This window comes from Balaenoptera acutorostrata, chromosome 4 (genome assembly GCF_949987535.1).
Source record: "Balaenoptera acutorostrata chromosome 4, mBalAcu1.1, whole genome shotgun sequence".
Lineage (NCBI taxonomy): Eukaryota > Metazoa > Chordata > Mammalia > Artiodactyla > Balaenopteridae > Balaenoptera > Balaenoptera acutorostrata.
Window position 1 is genome coordinate 80,543,030 of NC_080067.1, and position 21,499 is coordinate 80,564,528.

At 46.6% G+C, this 21,499-nt stretch overlaps 2 protein-coding genes across 5 annotated transcripts in view; one reads left to right on the top strand and one right to left on the bottom strand.

Moving 5' to 3' along the window:
• HEG1 (heart development protein with EGF like domains 1) overlaps nt 1–21,499 on the top strand; it is an 83,271-nt gene that overhangs the window by 42,633 nt on the left and 19,139 nt on the right. For all 4 annotated transcript variants that reach the window (XM_057545339.1, XM_057545337.1, XM_057545338.1 and 1 more), the window contains 8 exons: nt 619–735; nt 1,368–1,487; nt 5,984–6,087; nt 8,808–8,866; nt 9,114–9,274; nt 13,152–13,286; nt 18,142–18,184; nt 18,317–18,354. In XM_057545339.1, the coding sequence (XP_057401322.1) occupies nt 619–735; nt 1,368–1,487; nt 5,984–6,087; nt 8,808–8,866; nt 9,114–9,274; nt 13,152–13,286; nt 18,142–18,184; nt 18,317–18,354 (777 nt within the window). The remainder of the gene's footprint in view (nt 1–618; nt 736–1,367; nt 1,488–5,983; nt 6,088–8,807; nt 8,867–9,113; nt 9,275–13,151; nt 13,287–18,141; nt 18,185–18,316; nt 18,355–21,499) is intronic.
• LOC114238016 (small nuclear ribonucleoprotein G-like) lies at nt 3,343–3,740 on the bottom strand. The gene has a single exon (XM_057545340.1). It carries the CDS (start codon nt 3,687–3,689, stop codon nt 3,459–3,461), a length of 231 nt encoding a protein of 76 aa, XP_057401323.1. The 5' UTR covers nt 3,690–3,740; the 3' UTR covers nt 3,343–3,458.

Below are 21,499 nucleotides of genomic sequence, written 5' to 3' on the forward strand. Positions count from 1 at the left end.
ACAGACCCAAACAGAGAGTGTGCTCACTGCACCTGGGAGCTGGGAGTCCAAGAGTTCAGTGGAGCTTGTGCATCGCCAGGGCCTGGATGAATTAGACAGGCTCATGGTCACACCGCGTAAAGAGAGGGTGTCGTAGTGCTCACCTGCAGGCATTGTTCTGAATGATTGCATGTTGTGTGGCGGCCCGGTTACAGTGTGAGACCTTTAGAAAAGAGAAAACTTGGAGCAGGGAGGATGGTTGATCAGGCATCATTTTCTCCTTAACGTGTGTTTTAAATTGGCATTGATTCAAGTAGAATTTAAGTATCCCAAGGCAATGTAATCATCATTCCCGAGCCGAGGGACTTGTAAGCAGTATTTGGATTTGAACCAGCTCCTGCATTTAGGGATCCAACTGTCTAACACATGTGTATGTACACAGCTAGTGCCAACATCCAGTCCCAATACATCTCTTCTGCACCTCTGGGAACCCATTCTGTTTCATAGTGTGGCCTCTCAGGGCAAGTACACAGAAATAAGCAAGAATCAAATATTAGCTGGGAGAATTAAATATTTACCTAGCACTGCCCTTACCTTTCCTGTGTGATTAACTGCTCTATATCTGCAATGTGTTTTCAGTTAACAGCTGTGCCACTAACCCTTGTCTTCATGATGGGAAATGCGTTGTGGACCCCACCAGCCGTGGGTACCAGTGTGTGTGCTCACCTTCCTGGCAAGGAGATGACTGCAACGTGGGTAAGAGGAAGAGTCATCTGCAATGGTCTACAATACAGTATCACATTGAGATAGGCAGTAAACTCCCTTTTCCTCCAAAAGGTAGGGGAGTAAGATTTTAAAATTCATACCCTGCTTACTTGAGAATTAGCATGCTTATGTGTTGTCTGCAGAGCAACGTCGTCAGACAATGACATTGACGAGCCTCCACGATCTGGCTCCCTTATGCGGGCTCCCTCCATCCCTGCCACGCTGGACCACCCACCACTCCCTGAAAACCCCTATGCTTTCCTGCTCCAGACCTTCACTGTGCTGGTGCCCCAGCCTAGAATCCCCCTACCCACATCTGCTGATTAAAATTCTTCCAATCTTAGTCCAGATGTTATTTGAAATAGTCCTTAATTCTCCCTTCCATCAAAATCACTACTTTCTCTTTACTTTCAAATCCTGCCTTATATTTATAGTTAGTTGTACTTATGGCTGCCCCCACCCTCAGTAGACTGGTAGCGCCTTGAGAACAAGGGTAGTGTCTACTCGTTTCCAGGCCCCATCACGCCCAGTGCCATTTGGCCCTTAGAAGTGCCCCTTGTACTGGATTATGATTGTGCTGCCTCCTGCAGATTCACTGTGACCTTGTGTTCCCTTCTCCGCAGATGTGAATGAATGCCTCTCAAACCCCTGCCCACCCCTGGCCATGTGCAACAATACTCAGGGATCCTTCACCTGCAGATGCCCAGTGGGGTACCAGCTGGAAAAAGGGATATGCAATTTGGGTAAGAGAGTTTGTCTATCTTGGAATTTTCTCTGCACCACAATGTATTTTGCAAAATAACATTTATTGATTTTCTCCCTAATCAAAATCAGTATTTGCCCAAGGAATAAATTTAAGGAATATAGAAGGGAGTGGAAGACACTGCCTATTATTCCACCACTCAGAGATGTAGCACCTTATTTGCAGTCTTTTTTAGTGTGTATTATATTTTGATATAGTTGAAGTCATACGGTATTTGTACAAACTTTATACCTTAAACATTTTTCCATGTTATTGAAACTATTATACAAACTTTGTAATGACTGCATAAATATGCCATTATCTGTGTATAACACTATTTGCTTAACCATTCCACCCTATAGTTAGGGGGAAAAAAATCAAAAGAATATTCTAACCAAAGAGTAAAAAAAAAAAATTTAGGGAGAGAAAAAAGAGAATAAAACCCTGATTATCCTACCACATTCACACATTCTTTTCATTTTTAAAAACAATCTTCATGGGCTTCCCTGGTGGCGCAGTGGTTAAGAATCTACCTGCCAGTGCAGGGGACACAGGTTCGAGCCCTGGGCCAGGAAGATCCCACAGGCCATGGAGCGACTAAGCCCGTGCGCCACAACTACTTAGCCTGCGCTCTAGAGCCCGTGAGCCACAACTACTGAAGCCCGCGTGCCTAGAGCCCGCGCTCCGCAACAAGAGAAGCCACCACAATGAGAAGCCTGCACACGGCAACGAAGACCCAACTCAGCCAAAAATAAATAAATTAATTAATTAATTTAAAAAAAAACGATCTTCATGTTCTTGTCCACAGGCAAGATACAGTTTTTACAAAGCTACTGCCATAATTGTATCATACAATTTGTCACATTTTGATCCCGAATTTAATAGATTTTATGAAGATGGTTGGTTTTAGATATAATCTCCATTTTACAGGTTAAAAAGCAAACAACCCAAATGAAAACTAAGGCCCTGACAAAGTACTAAGTGGCCCAGCTTGTACAACCGCTTGGTGAGACGCCAGGTTTGCAGCCCACAGTCCTTCCATCACACAATGCAGTGTTCGTTCTGGGAGCTTTCTTGCACACAGGGTGTGTAATCTGTGTTAGAGTGCCGAGGTCAATGAAGAACTTGAAGAAATTACAAGTGAGGGAGATAGAGTTATCTAAGCTGGATAGGGCGCTGGTGGGTACAGTGACTCAACTTGGAATCATCTTATATTGCCCAGTGTCATACTCAACACAGAAAAAGTGCTCAGTAAATGTTTTTTTGAGAGAGCAAATGTCTGTGTCCTTTGAAAGTGTTATTTGCATGACTTGCATTGCCCATAGGCTGAGGGGAATAATCAGAGTTTTTAAGAAGGTGGTGTCAAATGACAAAACTAAAACAATTTGGTAATGAGTTTGATGTCCTTTACTCAAGGGAAAGCAGTCCATGGACTGGGGAAGTACAGGGCCTCACAGCAGTGGAAGGAACACTCTTTCTGAGCCACTATGGGCAAGAGTGAGATTTATAGCGCGTAGAAGCAGCAACGCGGACACAGGGCATGATTGGCTGGGGTTGCATATCTGACCTTATTTAGAAAGATCAAGGAACAAGGAAATAAGTATAGAGCCCAGAGTTGGCTTCGCTGTTGGGGATTGGCTGACTGATATGCTGCATTACTGGTCAAGGGGAGGGTTTACAGGAACTCTAAAGTTTGACTTGCTGACGTGGCACCCCAGGCAGGTGCAGCTCCATCTTGGGGCTAGAAATGTATTTCAATAGTTGGTACCCTACTAAAATAGTGGTAGAATTTAGAAAATTGTTTAAAATACAAGGATCAAGTCAAAGCATTATTTTTTTTTTGACTATTACAGAAGTTTATTTAACAAAAAAGTTCAGTAAGAAAATGTACACAACCCAATTTTCATCGTAGTAAAATGTGGAGAGGGGACATGTGGAAGCAGTTGATTTCTCTGGTGAAGACAGCCATTGTTCACACTCGTTCCAAAGCTTCTAACAAGATGATACTATTTCCTCGTATTACCACCATTCCAATATTGTTCTGTTGCCCACTAGTTGCCATCTCCACACATTCATCTATCACAAGATTCATAAAGGGATCAAATCCCTTCAATATTCCTTGGACATGTCTGCCACCATTTAATTTCAATGATAACTTCTTGTCCATAAATTTCTTCAACTCGGGAGGGTGAGCTTTGCTCATGATGTCTACTCGAGGAGCTCAAAGGTGCCTCCAAACGGAATTCAAGTCGTCCCTCACCAAAAGCGTTATTTTTAAGGAAGAAAAATCTGGGAATATAGACATCAGTCAAAGTTGAGAAGTCCTCATATTCTAATAGATTATTTGCAGTTGGGTCACCTATTCCATTTAGCTACACCCTGTAAGAAATCAGCAAGGAGTTTTCAGTTTGAGAATGGAGATGATGGAAATGATTTTATTTTGAAACAGTATGAAAGTACACTTGCCAGGGACTCAAATGCCAGGCTTCCAGCTCCATGTCCCGCACCTACAGCTCACTGACCCCTGAGCATCAATTTCCTCATCTGTAAAATCAGATTACCACCTGCTCTGCTTCCCACTCAGGGTTATTATGAAGATCAAATAAATAATATATTTGAGCAAGCTTGGAAAATGGTAGGGGTCTCCAGATGGGAGGTATCCTTTGACATTAGTCTTCTAATCTCTTGGACCAGAGCTGAAAGCAATGAAAATGATAAACTACTTTGAATATAAAACAATAATTTTGGATCTTTAAAAAATCATTTAGATAACCTGTGTAAATCAACAGTTAAAAATTGCCCTAAAGCCAGATGATGTAACTGCAGCGTGAAGATGGGAATGTGTCTGGGAGAGGGCAGGGCTGGGGGGGACACTGCGGTGCCTTATTCGTATTCTCACAGATGCAGAGGCCACATTTACTGTCCTGGTTCAGAAGAGATCTGTGTACCTGATGGTTACCATATATATGTTTCTGCACAGAGTCTGGGCACAGACCTAGACCTGTGAGATGGGAGGACGAAGGGGTGGGGTGACTGTTCTGGAAGCCTGTGTGTGGAGGGTCCCACAGGCACCATGCATCAGGAGGAGAGCCACTTATTGTGTTAACAATCATCTTTCCCTTTTCAAGTCATTTAGCTTCATTGTTCATAAACATCAGAGGAATATGCAAATTAGAGCATGCTGAAACGCTTTCATTTGGCCAGGAATGTTTTCAAAGAGCTCCCTGCTTCTCAGAAAGAGTCCTAAGCAGCTGGCTTCACTGAACTGTAGAACAAGCAAAAAGATGTTAAATAAGGATTAAGGGCTTTAGACAATAAGTATAAGATGTTAAATGTTTTCCCTGGCTCATTTGTGGGCCTTTTTCTTAATTCAGCAGGCAAGCTTTCTATGAAAGAGCAGCTTCATGTGTTTCTGTGTTTGGGTTTATTTATATTTTTTTCTTGTCCAGAGGGAAAGATAAGAATTGAATCTAAAGGAAGATAAGAGCCAGGTATAAAGCAGGCTGTCCTAATTTTTGATTGCCTGCCCATTTGTAAGTTCTATCACTCTCATGCCCAATCAGCACAAGTTGATGTTAACTAGAATTTTATTTTATGAGTGAAATGGGCCGTGAAAATGGGGCTACTTTCTTTCATGTCTGAACCCAACAGTATCTTGAATATGGGTTGTTTTCATTATGTGGCTTGTAGTCGTGGAGTCTGGCAGCCCCCTGAGCGGAGTCCTGCTACAGATGTTTGACACCTTTCTCTGTAGCCACTTGGTTGTCCTTAGACTATGAGATTCCTCAGGGGACTGGGGGTTTAGGGGGAAAGAAGAACTTGGAAGATGGACACACATGACGTTAAATGTTAATTTTGGCCCTTGGGAGCTGGGTGATCTTGGGAAGTAACCTGGCTTCTGGAAGCCTCTTTTATCAATGATAGAACAGGCATTTCCTCTGAGCAAGAGGAATGGGGAATGGATGGAGGTGACTCTCATGAGAAGAGGAAACCAGAGCACGCCCTTGAAGTGGAGGGCTGACTAACTTGGTAAAAGACCTAGAGAGAAAGAGCTTTCCTCCATCCGAAGCTTTATAGGGGCCCACGAGCATTTGTCTTTCCAACCCACGTCTCCCTCCCCTCTTCCTGGAAATGCGTTCTTTAGACCAGCTCATCTCTCTTCTCTGTTACGGCTTCACTGAGCATCTAAGATGTGGGAGGCCACTGGAGAGACGAGGAAAGCTCCCTCTCTCAGAGCCCTCGCACATACGCAAAGGGCCCTTTGGAGCCTCTCACCCAAAGGTCTGCTCAGACTGAGTCTTCAGCTCAGCTCAGTCGGTGCTCCCATTGCTAGAGGAGCCCCAAAGAGGGAGGAGTGGTCTCCACCCTCCAGGAGAAAGAAATGCACAGAGAGCATCCTGGGAGGTGGAGGAAAGCTGGGTGCCTTGAGATTTACAGACACTCAGCCTTGCGTAGGTGGACCTTGTGAGGTCTAACAGGTTATGTTTTCATTTTCAGTTAGAACCTTCGTGACAGAATTTAAATTAAAGAAAATGTTTCTTAATACCACCGTGGAAAAACATTCAGACCTCCGTGAAGTTGAAAATGAGATCACCAAAACGGTAGGTTTCCCGAAAGGCATCTTCCTGCTAGTCCTTTGTTTTCTAGAACAGATTTTATTCAGAATCGGGAACCTCCTGGGGATCAGCTGTATCTCCTGGGCAGTTCATTTCTATTATACTTGGAAGGTGAACTTTAGGGTAAAATTAAAGGCCTCTCAGAAATAGAAGGGAGGTGTTGAGAACCAGTGATGCCGGTAGGAGCATTTCTTCTAATGTGTCTTCCCATGCAGCCTTTATCGGTGCCTTGGCATTTCTTTTCCATGTTCAGACTCATAGTTACAGACATTTAGGTGACATGCACCAATAAGAGCTGTTGGTGAAGCGGAAAGACCCAGAAAATCCTACGGTCCCATCTGCTGTTGACATGCTGTGTGATTTTTCTGTCTGTGTTTTGGAACCTGGAGAGAATGATGCTTTTTTCTCAAGGGAATGCCAAAGGTGGAACAGTTAATCCTATTATCCAGGGTTGAGAATTCACTGAGTAGATTATCTAGGGGCCTTTGATTCTTCTTCTTTCCCTCCTTGCCTGCTTTTTGCCAGGAAAAAGGCAAGAAAGAAAAATGGAGAGGAAAGAAGAAGAGATAGAAATGAAGCTCAGATAGTAAATTTTGCCTCTCAGCTGCTACCATAGTCTAAGATTTGGTGCTCAGAAAATTGAAATTTGCCATCAAAATAAGTTTTAGAGATTGCTTTCTGATTTTAATTTTACTTGTTCTTTATGGGTAAGAGTATATTAGCCAACACCTATAGGATTTTATGGGACCATGGGTTTTATCTGTGTAACATGTAGATTCCAATTCCATTTCTGTATCTACTGAGCATCTACTCTTTGACAGGCACTTTACCAGATGCGTCACTCTTATAAGAGGTATTGCCAACACTTTTACAGAGGGAAAACTGGCAGGCTCTGGAAGTGAGTGACATTGCCTGAGTTTACACAGAGCAGGTGCAAAGTTAGAGACCACTCTCACTTCTGACACCAATTGCGAGTTTGGGGGTCCCCAAGAAACCCTCAGTTTTGATAATGCACTAGAAGGACTCACAGATCTCACTGAAAGCTGTTCTACTTGTGGTTACGGTTTATTGCAGTGAAAAGATCCAGGTTACAGTCAGCTAAGGGAAGAGATGCATGGGGCAGAGTCCAGGAGGGATTCAAATTCAGGGCTCCCAGCCGTCCTCTCCCCATGGGGTCATGGACAGGGTTAACTCCTCTCAGCAATGATGTGTACAATATTCATAGAGTATCACCAACCAGGGAGATTCACCCGAGCCTTGGTGTCTAGAGCCAAAACACAGAGAATCAGCTGCCCATATGGCTGACCTCAGTCTCCAGCCCCTCTGGACAGGTAACCCTTTGGGTTACCTTGTAACCCCAAACCCCACCATAAATCACACTGTTAGATTATCTGGAGCAGCCCAGGGTCTCCAGGTAAACAAAGGCAGGACATTCCAAAGGCTTAGAAATTACCTCCCAGTAGTCAAGGGCCAGACCTCTCTTTGCATAAGGTCAAATTCCTTACTATATGACAGGGTTTTACGTCTACTAACCCTGTTCCTGGTGTTCTTGGCACTGCACCGCAGCTGCCTCTTAGTTCGGTTGTAGGTCAGTATTTCCTTCTAAGATAGTACAGGGGCTCAGAAACTCGTGCAGAGGTACAGTCCTTCCCATTACATGGTGCTCAGTGACTTATCAGATTTGCTGATTTTTACCCGGTATCAACATATAATTTATTAGTGATGTGACATCCCCACCCCCAGGATATAGTGAAGATTTGGTTATGACTAGAGAAGATTTAGGCTATGACTCAAGTAGCCTTTCCCAAGGTGCCGTTCTGTTCTGAAATGTGCTATTTCTGTTTCTTCGTGGGAAAAAAAGTTTAAGTAATAATAATAATAAATCATTACCTTGTGAATATAAAGCAATGTCATACAAAGCCAAAAAAGGGTTTGATAGCATCCCGTGTTTGAATCCACCTTGTGAAGGGTGAGATGTGTCTGACACACAGGCTTTGAAGACAGGTGGGTTGCATTGGTCAAGGTATTGAGACCCTCTGCTGCATAAAAGGAATCCCCAGCCCCTACTGTGGGGGGGAGTGGAGAAGCAGGCATGTACTTCATGCCCCACAGGGATTTTCTGCTCTTTCCGAGGGCACAAGGCAAACACAGGGAGAGTCGCTCTTAATTTGCTCTCAACAAAAGGGCTCTTGACCCATGTAATGTAATTTCCTATGGAGAGCCTTATTGAAGAGGACCTATCTGTGAGTTAGGTCAACTCATTGTAGATTATGAGGGGTCTGTGTCAGGCCTGCCAGACCTGGGGTAGCTGAAAGGAACCCAGCCTTTTCAGTGAGGCTTGTTCACTATGCAAAGTCCAAATAAACAGTTGCCTCTGAGGTTTTTGAAACCCTGGGTCTTAGAAGAGATCTGCTCCTTTGAAGATGTTTTGCATCCAAGGGTGCTGTTCCGAACATCATTTCCTGCCAAGATTTTCCCCACTGATTTACTATCTGCCTCTCTCCCTTTGTACTCATGGAACAACAGAATAAGAGCAGAAAGGCATTTAAGAAAGGAACAAAAAAGACACCACTCCTGCGTAAGGCCGCCTGCTGACAACTTGATGGCTGGAAAACGCCTATTTGATCCTGAAAATAGGAAATTCGTTCTAGGTTCAAGGCTTTTGTCTGACTCACAGTTAACGATAAACCTGTTCTTCCTTTCAGTTAAATGTGTGTTTTTCAACATTACCTGGTTATACCCGATCCACAGCTCATGCTTCTAGGTAAGTAACAGGATTATATTAGTTTGTGAACCAGTCTATAGAAAGGGAAGGATGTTCTAACATGGGTGATGGCAACAAAACTGGGCCTTGTTTTGATTGGGCCATAGGGTGATCCAGGGCCAAGGTCACTGGAACTTCATGCTCTCCCAGGCCCTCACTGGAGAATGGGGAGGACACTCATTTTCCAGAAGCCCTGGGGCCCACATGTCATCTTAGGACAATTAAAACCTACATATTTTGCCTGTAGGGAGCCCAGCGTGGTGGTGATATCACTGCAAACCACCTTTTCCCTGGCCTCCAACGTGACGCTGTTCGACCTGGCCGATGGGATGCAGAAATGTGTCAACTCCTGCAGGGCCTCTGCTGAGGTCTGCCAGCTCTTGGGGTCTCAGAGGCGGATCTTTAGAGGTAAGAGGCCCTCTGGGAGAACCCCACCCATTCAGTTAGGCACAGACCGAGGGTAGAAGTGTAAGGCATTCAGGGCTCAGGTCCAAGAAACTTGTCACAGAACCAGCCTGTCTTTGAAATGGGCGTTTAGCACAAGGCCTTTGTGTGTGTGCATCTTTGTGTACACATGAACGGACACACACACATACATACGTGGGCACGCGCGCGCGCACACACACACACACACACACACGGAGTCCTGTACACACAGCCTTGAAGGCCCCCAGTCCTTGGCATACTGTTTCTATTTCTTCTCTACAGCATTAGTATTGGAAGGGATGTAGGAGCTGATGTAATGGAGCAAAAACCACTCTTCTTTCCCTTGAAACGTTCCTACTCTATCTGGGGAGATAGAAATTCACACACAGAATGTACATGCTTGTCAATGGCTCCAAACCTTGATCATGACATACCATTTGGTTAAAAAAAAAAGCATGTGCAGAATCACCCGTCTTTCTGTGTATTTGTTTGCAAATTCTAAATGCACAGAAACAAGACTAGAAGATTAGAGGCCAAACTGCTCACAGTCTGTGATTTCTCTTTTCTTGTTCTTTATCTGTTTTTGTTGAAAGCTTCTACAGTGCATCTGATGTGAAGCAGCTGAAGTAAGGGATTAGAAACAAGTTTGGAAGGCAAATTCGGGTCTTGGAGGGGAGGTTTCGCCTCTGGGATGGGAAAACTCTGCTGGAATCAAAAGTGCTTCCTCATGCAGGGGGCCTTGCCCCTGCTGTGTCTCATAAGTGGTCAGAGCTGGCTCTGGTTGGCTCATTTTACTACACATAGGACTGGTGAGGGATGCAGAGTCGGAGGGAACCTCCCCATCTGGTGCCCAGATGCTAGACTAAGTTGTAGGTGGCAGGTTTGGTGCTCTGCCTGCTGGAGATCCAGGACGTTCCCGATGAGCCAGAGCTTTGTAAGAGCAGGTCTGGAGAGCCCTCCTTGTGGACCGTGCATTACAGAGCTGGCAGTTAACCTTTTGCTCAGGGATAAATGCTAGAGCTTTGCCCATTTAAGGGCTATTCACTTGAAGAAAAAAAAAAGGGAGCTAAGCATTCTGGAGTTCAAGTTGCTATCATTCAGCTTCAATGGGGAAATGGTTAAAAAATTCCTGCCCCATCACACTGTACTCTGCTTTGATTTTAGTTTCTTTCTCTTGCCAGTGATTTAAAGGTTCCAATTTTTCCTCCCCAGAAAGTAGGAAGGGGACCTTGCAGTTCACTAAACACGTGTGGAATACATGCTACGTGGTCAGCATTATATTAGGTTACTTTTTTGTCCTTAGTAAACGTATTTCATGTTTTGCAAATCAAGTGGCAAGATATTTGGATTTTAAGGGCCATGCCCGTGGCAGCCCTGCCCACTCTCTGACCCCCATTCTTCCAACTGCTCAGATGTAGCTTACGGGAAAGCTCCTGTCTTCCTTGCCAAGGTCCCTTTTTTTTTTTTTTTTTTTAAAGACTTTTTTCTAGAGCAGTGTTAGGTTCCCAGCAAAATTAAGAAGCAGGTACAGAGATTTCCCACAGACCTCCTGTCCCCACGTGTTCTGGTGCCCATTCTTTGCCTCTGCTTTCCAAGCCCCTGAGGACAAAGACGGCCACGCGTCTTGGCTGAAAACAGCCTCACCTCTCTGTTTTCCCTCCCAGGGCTTCTCCAGGTTTTGCCAACACACTGCTTGGTCTCTCACTCACCCCTCTGAGTGCTAGAGAGGCAGGGTGGACCAGGGGGAGCTGTCAGCTTCTGACATCTGCGTGTTCCCAACACGTGGGAGGCGCCGGGCCACTCTGGACGCTGCCCTTGCAAGGGCAGGTTTTTCCCCTTCAATTCACAAAACATCTACTTCCTCGCCTTTCAGAGAACTGTAGCTCTCATCTCTCCAGAGGTTTAGAGTCCTTGGAAATCCCCCAGGGAGCGTCCCAGCCTTAGATTCACATAAATTCTCATTGTCTGTTTGGCGGATGTTATGCCCAGGAAGGACCATGGGAATTGTAGATGCAGAAAAATCACATCGCCAGGCTTAAAATGAACACGGCATCATTATACGTGGTTCCATTGGATGGACTGATGACAGAATGTTCTTTAAGAATTTTGAGGATAGCAACCCCTCCATCGCAAAGGCGGGGCCAGCTCTCCCTGCCTTCAAGTGAATCTGCTTCTGTGCGGGGAAGAGTTGCTTCAGCAGGGCGAGCAGTATTTGCCAGCAGGCGGGATTCGTGGGCAGGGTGGAGGGAAAACATGACATTGGCTTCCAGAAAATATCTAATCAGGCCAGGCAACTCAGGCTGGCGGCTGCACCAACTAGTACCAGTCTGGACGGCCTTCTGTGCTGGAGATATTTCTTTATATTACGGCTTTAGATGAGAGATTGTGGCCGTTTAGTGCCCCTCTGTGCCAGCTTCACCGTGTTTGCCTGGTGAGATTTTCCATTTTTCATTTTTCTCCCTTAAATACAAACCTTTCACAATAAACAAAGGAAATTGTATCACACACACCAATAGGTTCTGATTTAGCATGCCAGCCTCCACTGATAAAGGCAGGAAATTCAGCTCTGAGAGCTGAAGTTGTGTCCTAAACTAACCTCCTGTGACCAAGCCACCCACTGGCCCCGAGCTCTCGAGACTCAGACAAGGAGGCAGATGCCGGGGTCCCTGTCACCAGAACCTGCCTGGGGTGGGGTGGGGGTATAGCTTTGCTGTGTTAAGAGCTGGCACCTGGTTTCTGAACTGGTTGGTGTTTTCCTTAAGGTGGGAGAAGGGAGCCCACACCTCACTGCCCAGTGTACACGTGGCCCTTCCTCGGCTCTCTCCTCACGCTGACCTTGCTCACGCCCGCCAAAAACAGCGGCGTAGATCAGTCTCACCCTGTACATAGTGTAAATAAGCTACTGTCCACCATCCAAGTGATTTCATATTTTTGTTCTATTGTCTGTATACCCCAATTACGTATGTTTTTTTGTTAGACCTACCTTAGATGGTAAAAAGCACCCTCGTTGTGTCCACTGTATACAATCTCAGAGAGGGCCTGCTGTATACAACCTGAGAGAGGGTTCACTGTTTACAACTTCAGAGAGGGTCTGCTGTACATAACCTCAAAGAGAGCCCACTGCATACAAACTCAGAGCGGGCCTGCTGTATACAACCCGAGAGAGGGTTCACTGTGTACAACCTCAGACAGGGCCACATGCCCAACAATGAATGCTTTCTGATAATAATGAAAGAGTTCTTTGTCATCCATGAAATGAGCATGGCCCACATGGCCAGGTGCTGACGACCCAGAGCCAAGCAAGCCCCAGGCGGGCGTCAGTATAGTGTGCAGGCAGGCAGTGACAGAACACATAGAGCCCGGCTTACCTTCCACACCTCTCCTCGGAGACAGTCCGCCCGGCAGCAGGCTACCCGCCACAGCAGGCGCTGCGTCCCTTGAGGCCAGATGGACACAGAGCCGGGACACACCTCAGCCGTGACAGGCCTTCCTCCTAAGAGGGCGGGTCACGTTTTCTGGGTTTGTGCAGATTCTCCCCTGCAGCCCTAGAGCGTGAAGGTGCAGAGGATCCCACCTGTTGAGGGTTGTGTTTGCAGGGGACGCTGGAGGTGGCGACGGCACCCCGTTTCTTCTGGGTTTGTTTTCTGCCCTGTGAACTTTTACTAACAGACCCGGGGGGGCCGACTCGGGGGAGGAGCGGCAGAAGGCGGTGCGAAGTGCCCTCCGGGAGGGGCGGCGCACCACGCAGGCTCTTTTGGAAACTGTTCTCCGAGCCTCTTGAAATAGAAAGTTCACGCATCTTAATGCTCGAGGTGGAAGAGGTTTTGTTCTGTTTCACTGTCTTGTTTTTCCATTCTAGCGGGCAGCTTGTGCAAGCGGAAGACTCCAGAATGCGACAAAGAGACCTCCATCTGCACCGATCTGGACGGGGTCGCGCTGTGCCAGTGCAAGTCTGGCTACTTCCAGTTCAACAAGATGGACCACTCCTGCCGAGGTACCGGCAGGTCTGGGGCTCTGTGGCCCAGGGGGCGGGGAAGGTGCTTTTCTCTGCCCGGGGCACTCTCTCTGCTCTAGGGGTGACTGTTCTAATCTGGGGGTAACCGGTCCTAGTTATTTGGCTCCCAGCAGAGTTGAATACGTTATCTCCCTGGAATAATAGCATTATCTCTGACTGGTGCACACTGGTCTGGCCAACCAGATTCAAAGGAAAAGAAAAGAGAATGGAATGCCTGGGGTGGCCAGGCCTTTTTTTTTTTTTCTCCTAATTAGAGGAAATTAGAAAAATTACTGTTTTAATTCCCAACGCTTTATTATATTGTTTGCTAATCTTTTAAAATGAAAATAACCAGCACGGAAGCAGGGCTGTACCTTTTAGTGGTAGCCGGCAGCCCAGCTGCCAGTGGGGCTGAGTCAGAGCCCCACTCTGCCTGCCCGTCCTGTATCATCTCGGGCAAGTCACTTTGCTTCGCTGAGCTTGAGTTTCCTCTTCTGTGAAATGGGTGCAGTGATACTTCATTGGATATTCTAAGAATTAAAGAGGGCAGTGGTTATGGAGGTACTTTGTAAGCCATCAGCCTTTGCTCTTGTATTTTACCCAGGTGGTTGTTGAACCAATGAGTTCTGGTTTTAAAGGTTTCAAGGCAGAAACCTAGTTCTGCTAATCTCTTAGGTGAGGATTAACTTCATCCAGTTTGAGACGAAGGCTGGTCAGTGAGTGCAGTGCAAGAATACTGCTTTAAAATAAAATGAATTCAAGTCCAGAGCACTGGGTACCCTGACTTACGAAACCCTGCTGCAATTCATGATCACAGGAAAACTAGCAACATAAAGGCATCACGTAGCCTTAGGCCTCGCATCACATGAGAACGTGTATGGCCCAGTTTTCCTGCTCAGTCAATGCCTGCTGGTGACAGATGTACTGGAATCTGAGTTAAAATGGCATCCTGGGGAAAGATGACATGCCACTTATTTCTGTCAGGACTTCCCATTAGAGGAGAGGATAAAAATACATTTCAGGGCAGTGCTCTCATCCTGAGCTTCAGACCCTCTGACTTAGGTGCTTTGAAAGTGCACCTCCTCAGCTCTGCACACAGGCCCTGGGTGGGGTTTAAAGAGGGGGACCAACTCTGTGGGGCAACAGGCCTGATTCTGAAGCTCACAGCGCTTCTCAGTGCCCTGTCAGTCTGCCGCTTTGATACCGAGGTGATGCTTCTTAGTTCCCTCTTATCTGGTTTCATGCAAAGTGCTCCTGGCCCGTCTTAGAAACTGGGACACTGAGCCCACTTCATGTGTGAAGGTAACCTCTGCTGACGTCCATGTGTGCTGGAGGCTGTGTGGCTACGCGGGGTAGAGTAGCAGTCCTTTCTGTACGCAGTGCCTCTGCAATTTCAGGCGGCCTCAAGAGCAGCCCTGCCACCTTTGCTTCTGGCTGGCATGAGTCATTTCCCTCTCTTTCCAAGTCAGTAGTTCTATAATTGTGTCGCTTACAGACTAGCATTAGCAATAGCAGCTGTCAAAGATTTACCAGATGCAGTGACACAGGCACCGGAAACCTTATGTCTATCAAGTAATGACCGGAGAATCGGCATAAGAAAACCGTGGTTAGCTTTTGGGCTTGTGGCTGAGGCCCTGTGCAGCCTGCTTTCTGCGGTATCCTGTTGGTTAGATTTTCACCCATGGCCATCAGAGCTCCATGAATGGATCCCGGAGCTCCCTGGGCCACAGCCCGGTCAGCTGGGTTCTGAGGGGTTACAGTGACATCTTCTGGCCATTGGTGCTGGAGCACGGGGATAGTTAAAAGAAGTACCCTCTCGGACACCTCAAATCCGGGGTCAGTCCCTGGTGTAACTCGAGGATAACGGCATGTGGGTGTGTGTTTTCTAAATCTCTGCAGTTAGCAGTTGTACATTAGCAACTGTATATTGTTCTTTATTGTATGCACACACACAGCTTCTCAGTGTCTCACATAAAATGTCTTCACCAGACTTTCAAAGCATCATGTAAAATTAAAGTAGGTGTCCTTCCCGTAGATGTCTTAGCTTCCTTCCATCATGCAGATATCCTGATGAATTCCAGCCACCTGTTTGCAGGTCTCTTTCTCTGACTAGACTGCAGATACCTTGGGTGCCTGTCTCTAGAATATGCTTGCACATTATGGGATTCCATAAATGTCTGTTGAATGAACAATTGGATGATAGGGCAGCATATATGATAGGACAAGATTGGCAGGTCTCCACCATGTACTTCTGGTCTTTTATTTAAAAGACCAGAAGGCTCAAATTTGCTTGTGTTCCATATCAATAGGGGAAGCCCACTTTGGGTGTATATGCTGGCTGTTGCCACATTCATTTCATCTTCAGTGTTCTGCGGGTCAGGGTCCCTCTAGGGCATGGAGATGAGGAGCTGGATCCCAAGGCGCACTGGAGTGCCTTATGACAAGGTTTCCCTCCAAGAGCCCCTAGAGCAGCACCAGGCCCACGGTAGCACTCAGTCTTTGATGAATGACTGAATGAACCCATCTGAAATAAGGAAATATCATTACACCAGGGAGCCGGGCCACTTCTGAAGCTAAGTGAAAACAGCCCAGCCCATCAGCTCACAGGCAGGACAAGAGATGGACCTTACGTCTGGCTGGATGACAGCCACAGGGTGGAAAGCTCCCACCCAGCAGATGAGGGTTGGGTGGGTAGATCTGATGTAAAAATATTTCCAGGAAGAAGTGTTCAGAATAGAACAGACTAGTGTGACATCAGCCTGCCTCAGTGCTGAGATGGGTGGGGAAGAGTCACTGGGATGCCAGCAGTCCCCGTGTAGCGGCCCTGCAGACAGAGCCATGGCTTACCCAGGGGCGGCTTCCCCTGCTCCCACGACCCGGCCATAGCACAGGGACTGCCAGGGCGTGGTGCTTTCCACGCCAGGGAGACAGGAGGTCTCAGCTTGTTCCTTAGACAAGGCCCCAGCTGAGTAAGGCCAGCTTAGAGAACTCAGAGAACTCAAAGGTATCAAAGATTTGGGAGAGGGGCCTCATTACTGTTTCCTGAAGTGGGATATGATTATGCTCTACCTTGTTGCAAAAAAGATTTGAAGTGCCTAATGAAAATTCATGGTAACAAAATGAGATTTAATTTAAAAGGTAAATCAGGTTGAAGGAGAAATAAAATGACTACTTTGTTGAGACTAGAAGGAAAATGAATATGCAGAAAGATATACCTTAAGTTCCCGCATGTTTCCTAAAGATAGGCCACTCACTCAAGTTCTGAGCTTCCTGGACACTGAGGCAGAGAGCAACATGATTTTGAAAGAAGTGGCGACCATCAAATAAAGTACAGTTCTTTAGGCCCATCCGCACTTTTCTAGGCCCCAGGGCCCAAGAGAAGTTTCTCTGCAGCATCCACATCACGAGGTTGAGGTTACTGAGTGGTATTGTGGCAATGTGGTCCATGACAGCCTGTGATAAATACCCTGGGGGCTTGCCTGGGGCTGCTGCTAGTAATAGATTGCCCTTAATAAAGAGGGCAGAGCTCAGGAACAGTGATTCCAGGGGGCCAAACAATGCAGTGCTGGCTCACAGCTCTCATGATCTGCTGTGAGAGAATTTAGATCATTTAGAACAGTGTTTTCCAAACCATTCCACAAAACTCTAGTGATATATCGATCGTCTATGACAACGAAATAGATACTAGAAACATTTAGTGTCTAACATTAAAAAATAGAAGGAAGAAAAAAGTTAAGCACATCTATGTAGTTAATATTATTATGCACTGATCCTTAAAGGAGGATGCGGGAGGTCTGTGAGAGATCTCCCATCCCAGCCTGCAGGGCGTGCAGCCTCTGAGCCACGTGTGCTGCTGGCACTCACGTCTCACCATCAGCGTGTGTGCTATCTGTCCAGAGATCGCTGCTCTACGCTATGTACCTTTTCTTACCTGTGATTCTTGTATGCAGCGCATGGCATACATTAATCATGAATCAAATTTCTGTCATTCCTTGCAGCAGTGAATTTGTCCGAGAGGAGATTTTTTATTGTCTACTTTCATCCAAGCATGCATTACAGCTCATGGTGTTCTGTCAGCTTATTGTAATGCTGAAAATGTTCTGTGATCAGATCAATTCAGGAACTGCTGATCTAGGGGAATGGCTGGCCCACAGGCCTTCAGTGAAGCAGTGGTCCATGAGCCGCACTGCCAGAGGGTTCAAAGCTATGGTCTTGCGTGATGTGCCGATCAGGGCTCATCTAGGTATGTCTAGAATCCACTACACAGACCACAAGGTGAGCGTTCTCTTATGGAAACTGAGGCCCCCACCAGGACCATGGCTCTGAAGGTGTCACAGCTCTCACTTCCTCATGGAAGGGGGTTGATGGAGCCAACAGCTGGTTAAAGGTTTGACTTACGTTAAAGAAGGTAAAGCAGTTGTCTTTGTGTTTACGGAAGGATGTTACACAGGGGCCACGGAGAACTTCCAAAAATAATTGCATATGTTGGATAATAATTACAGCTACAAACAGTTAGCGGTTACTATGTGCTAGGTGCTGCGCTAAGTCATTTGCATGCCTTATTTTACTTAATCTTGGTTAATTTAACCAAGAAACTATAAAACAGATATTATTATTATCCTCTTTTTTATAGCTGGGAAACTGAGAATCACTAAGAGGTTAAGAATTTTCTTGATAAAATTGAGTTGAGCTGGCAACAGTATTTAGGCCAGGTTTTAGGTAATTCTAAAGCTGTTTGTAGCCTGCTGGATCTAGAATACTGTTGTGGCCTTTAGGGTGGCTGGTTTTATTAACTGTCAGTTTGGACCAAGGGAAGTCAATAGACATGTTCCTGGATTTTCCTTTTCTCTTTCAGCCTGTGAAGATGGATATAGGCTTGAAAATGAAACCTGCATGAGGTAGGCTCTGTGTTCATTTATTCTGATGAATTTGTTCCAAACCTTATTTAGAAGTTACTTAGGTAAATTGCCTCAGTTATTTCTTTTGATATTTGAAACTAATCCTTATTCTTTTTCTTTGTTGACTTGCAGTTGCCCATTCGGCCTTGGTGGTCTCAACTGTGGAAACCGTAAGTATGCAGAAGTCCCGAGTTCTGCGTGGGCAGGGCTAGCACGGCTGTTGGCACACAGGGTGTCTGTCCCCTCCTCTTGTCCTCAGTTCACATCTGCTGTCTTCCCAGCTCCTGTGCTGGGAGGAAAGCAGAGCGCTCTCCAGGGGCGGGAGGTTTGTAGGGGAGATAAACACTTTCCTAAATAGCCTGACTGTGGAGTGTTAATCAGTACATTAGGCATGAGGTTTGAGGCAGAGAGGGATGGACCACACCCAAGGAGAATAGAAGAGCCTCCTGGGTAGTTTCTTGGAGGGGATGGAATTGGAGGTTTGGGAAGACTTTGACTGGCAGGTATGGAGGGAGAAGGAATCCAGGCAGAGGGAACAACCTAAACAAAGGTCTTGGGGCAGCTTGGGCCCGTGGTTTTCAGGGACAGTGTGTAAGTGGGTGTGGCTGAGGACAGAAAGAGAGGAAGGCGGAGAATGGGGGATTAGGTTGGCAGAGTATGTGGGGACCAAACTGTTGGGACTTTCGATGGAGTCTGAGAGTTTCGGTTTTAATCAGTAGCCACTGTGGCACTAGCAAGAGTCTTAGAGCAAGAAAGCAGTTTGATCAAGAAAATCAAGTCGGGCTGCCGTGAGGAGGACAGAGGACAGAGGAGAACGTGGGGCCGTTTAGACCAGTATCGTTGGGGCGGGGGTCAGGGCTGGACGCAGACTTGGGGGGGTCCCCTGCTGCTAGCTGACGTCAGTGCTCCTGGGTACAAGAGGGTTGAGTGGCGGTGACTGTGCCCGTGGCGAGTTTCACAGTTAATTCACTTCCTTGAGAGAAGCGGTTGGGATTCATTCCAGATCACTTTCACTGACATTTTCTTATACTGAGACCTGAGAAATTACAGTCACCCTCAAAATTGTTGAAAGAAATTCTGGGATACAGGATGTAGCAGGAATAGTAACACTCACTATTTTAGGACAGCTTTGTCCCTCATTCCATAGAATCTGCCAACAGTCCATATTCTAAGTTTACTAGACCACAAGTAGACATGACTTTATTTAACAAGAGATGCTCCTCTCACCCCATCAGTCAGAAATTCCAAGTGTTTTAAAAGCTCTTATGCCAGAAATGGGGTGGGGGGTGAAGACTAGATAGATATTTCTTTTTTTTTTTAATTATTGATTTTATTTATTTATTTAAATTAATTAATTTATTTGGCTGTGTTGGGTCTTCATTGCTGCGCGCAGGCTTTCTCTAGTTGCAGCGAGCGGGGGCCACTCTACGTTGCGGTGCGCGGGCTTCTCATCGCACTGGCTTCTCTTGTTGCGGAGCACAGGCTCTAGGGCACGCGGGCTTCAGTAGTTGTGGCACACAGGCTCTAGAGCTCAGGCTCAGTAGTTGTGGTGCACGGGCTTAGTTGCTCTGCGGCATGTGGGATCTTCCCGGACCAGGGCTCGAACCCACATCCCCTGCATTGGCAGGCGGATTCTTAACCACTGCACCACCAGGGAAGCCCTAGATATTTCTTATTATGGCACAATATCACAGGTGTACTTGGTTTTATAAGAGCGTGAGTGAGACAGGGTGACGCGTGTGGAGATGTGACCATCTCGGGGTAGGGAGCAGGAGGTGAGAGAGCCCACCTGCCAGTCCTCCCGGGGCCCCTTGGCCCTGACAGGCCTCTCATAGGATGAGGCAGTACTTCTAACCTGCTTGTAGTCAAACAGCTCCCTAAATAGGTTTTACTAGAAAATGCTTCATATTTCTCAGGAAATGGAAGAGTGAAAATGGATACAGGGAAAAGCCCTAGAAAGGGTTGAAGGAAAGGGGAGTGAGCTGCCGGGCGTTGTTCTAAGTGGCAGTGAGTGATTTGCTTTTCAGAGATCGTTAACTACTGTATATGTGGAGAGGATATACCACTACATCCACTGACTGTTCTGTGAGTTCCTGTGTCTCCGCGTTATGTGGGTCGGGGTCTTGGAAGCAGCAGAATTTCTCTCTGTTCCTGAGACTTCTTTTTGCTCCCTTTTATCCGAGTCATCACGATGATGTCCAGCAGAGGGCAGACTCCAGCCTGCAGGGCTAGCTCCCGGCCACCTTTTGTGGGTGACTCTGGTTAACTCTGAGGGTGTGAATACCACTTTATGACTTTGATATCAGTCTTAGTGTCAGTGTTGCAAAGCAATTAATAGTCACTGATAATAAATAGCACCTGCCAACAGCCCCTTTCTCTGCAGTCTCATATCAGCCCTGGTGTGGGTTAAGGAATCCGGAGCACCTGATTTCATCCCCACCTATGGCAATAACACCGTGTGAGTTCTGTGGCTTGTCACTCAGTGTTTTGTGCCAAATAGCAGAGCTCTACCACCCACCCCTGTCCCTTCTGCTGTCACCACCAGAGACAGTAAGTGCCTTCTTAGAGGTCTGGCTCAGGCTGGATCTTTTATAGAAAAGAAACACTGCTCTCTGCAGGCTTCTGGGGACACACACTCTGCTGCCCAAGCCCCGTGAGACGGGGAGCCCAGCTCTGTCCAGCCACGCACGTGGCCCTGCGATTCCCTCACGCCTACATTCCTGGGAGTCAGCCAGCTCTAATACATTCTGGCGGCAGGCATAACCTCTGACCTGCCTTTCTAAAAGTCCCTATTCGCTTTCTAGTGGTGCCCAGATTTCACTCGTCGCTCCTCATAGAGAACATCCTTCAAACTGGAGCCGGCAGGACAAGCTCTCCTCTCAAGTCCCTGAGTCCCTGAGGTGGTGCGGGCCTAGCTGGACCCCTCTGTGCACCTGGCAGGGCTGCCCACACCAGGCAGAGCAGGGCTGCACCTGTCTTATCACTGCTCGTTTTAATTTTCTTTCCATGTAAAATATGCCTCTTTATGCCGCAGATTCCAACAATCCTGTCCTCTGATACCACTCGTCCGATGGCCCCAGAATTCTTACAGACTTGTTGTCACAATGCCCCTCACTTCACCTTGCCCCTCCAGCCTTTTTTAGGTGTGCGTGTTTCCTCCTTGGCTTGAATTTTATAGAGGTTCCTCCTCACAGTTTTATTATATCTCTCATGACCTTGTGGTTTGCTTCACCTTTTTTCTCTTTTTAAAGTAAGTGAATTTTGTCTTTTCATAACGTAAAAACAACACATGCCCATTAATTTTCCTTCTTTAAC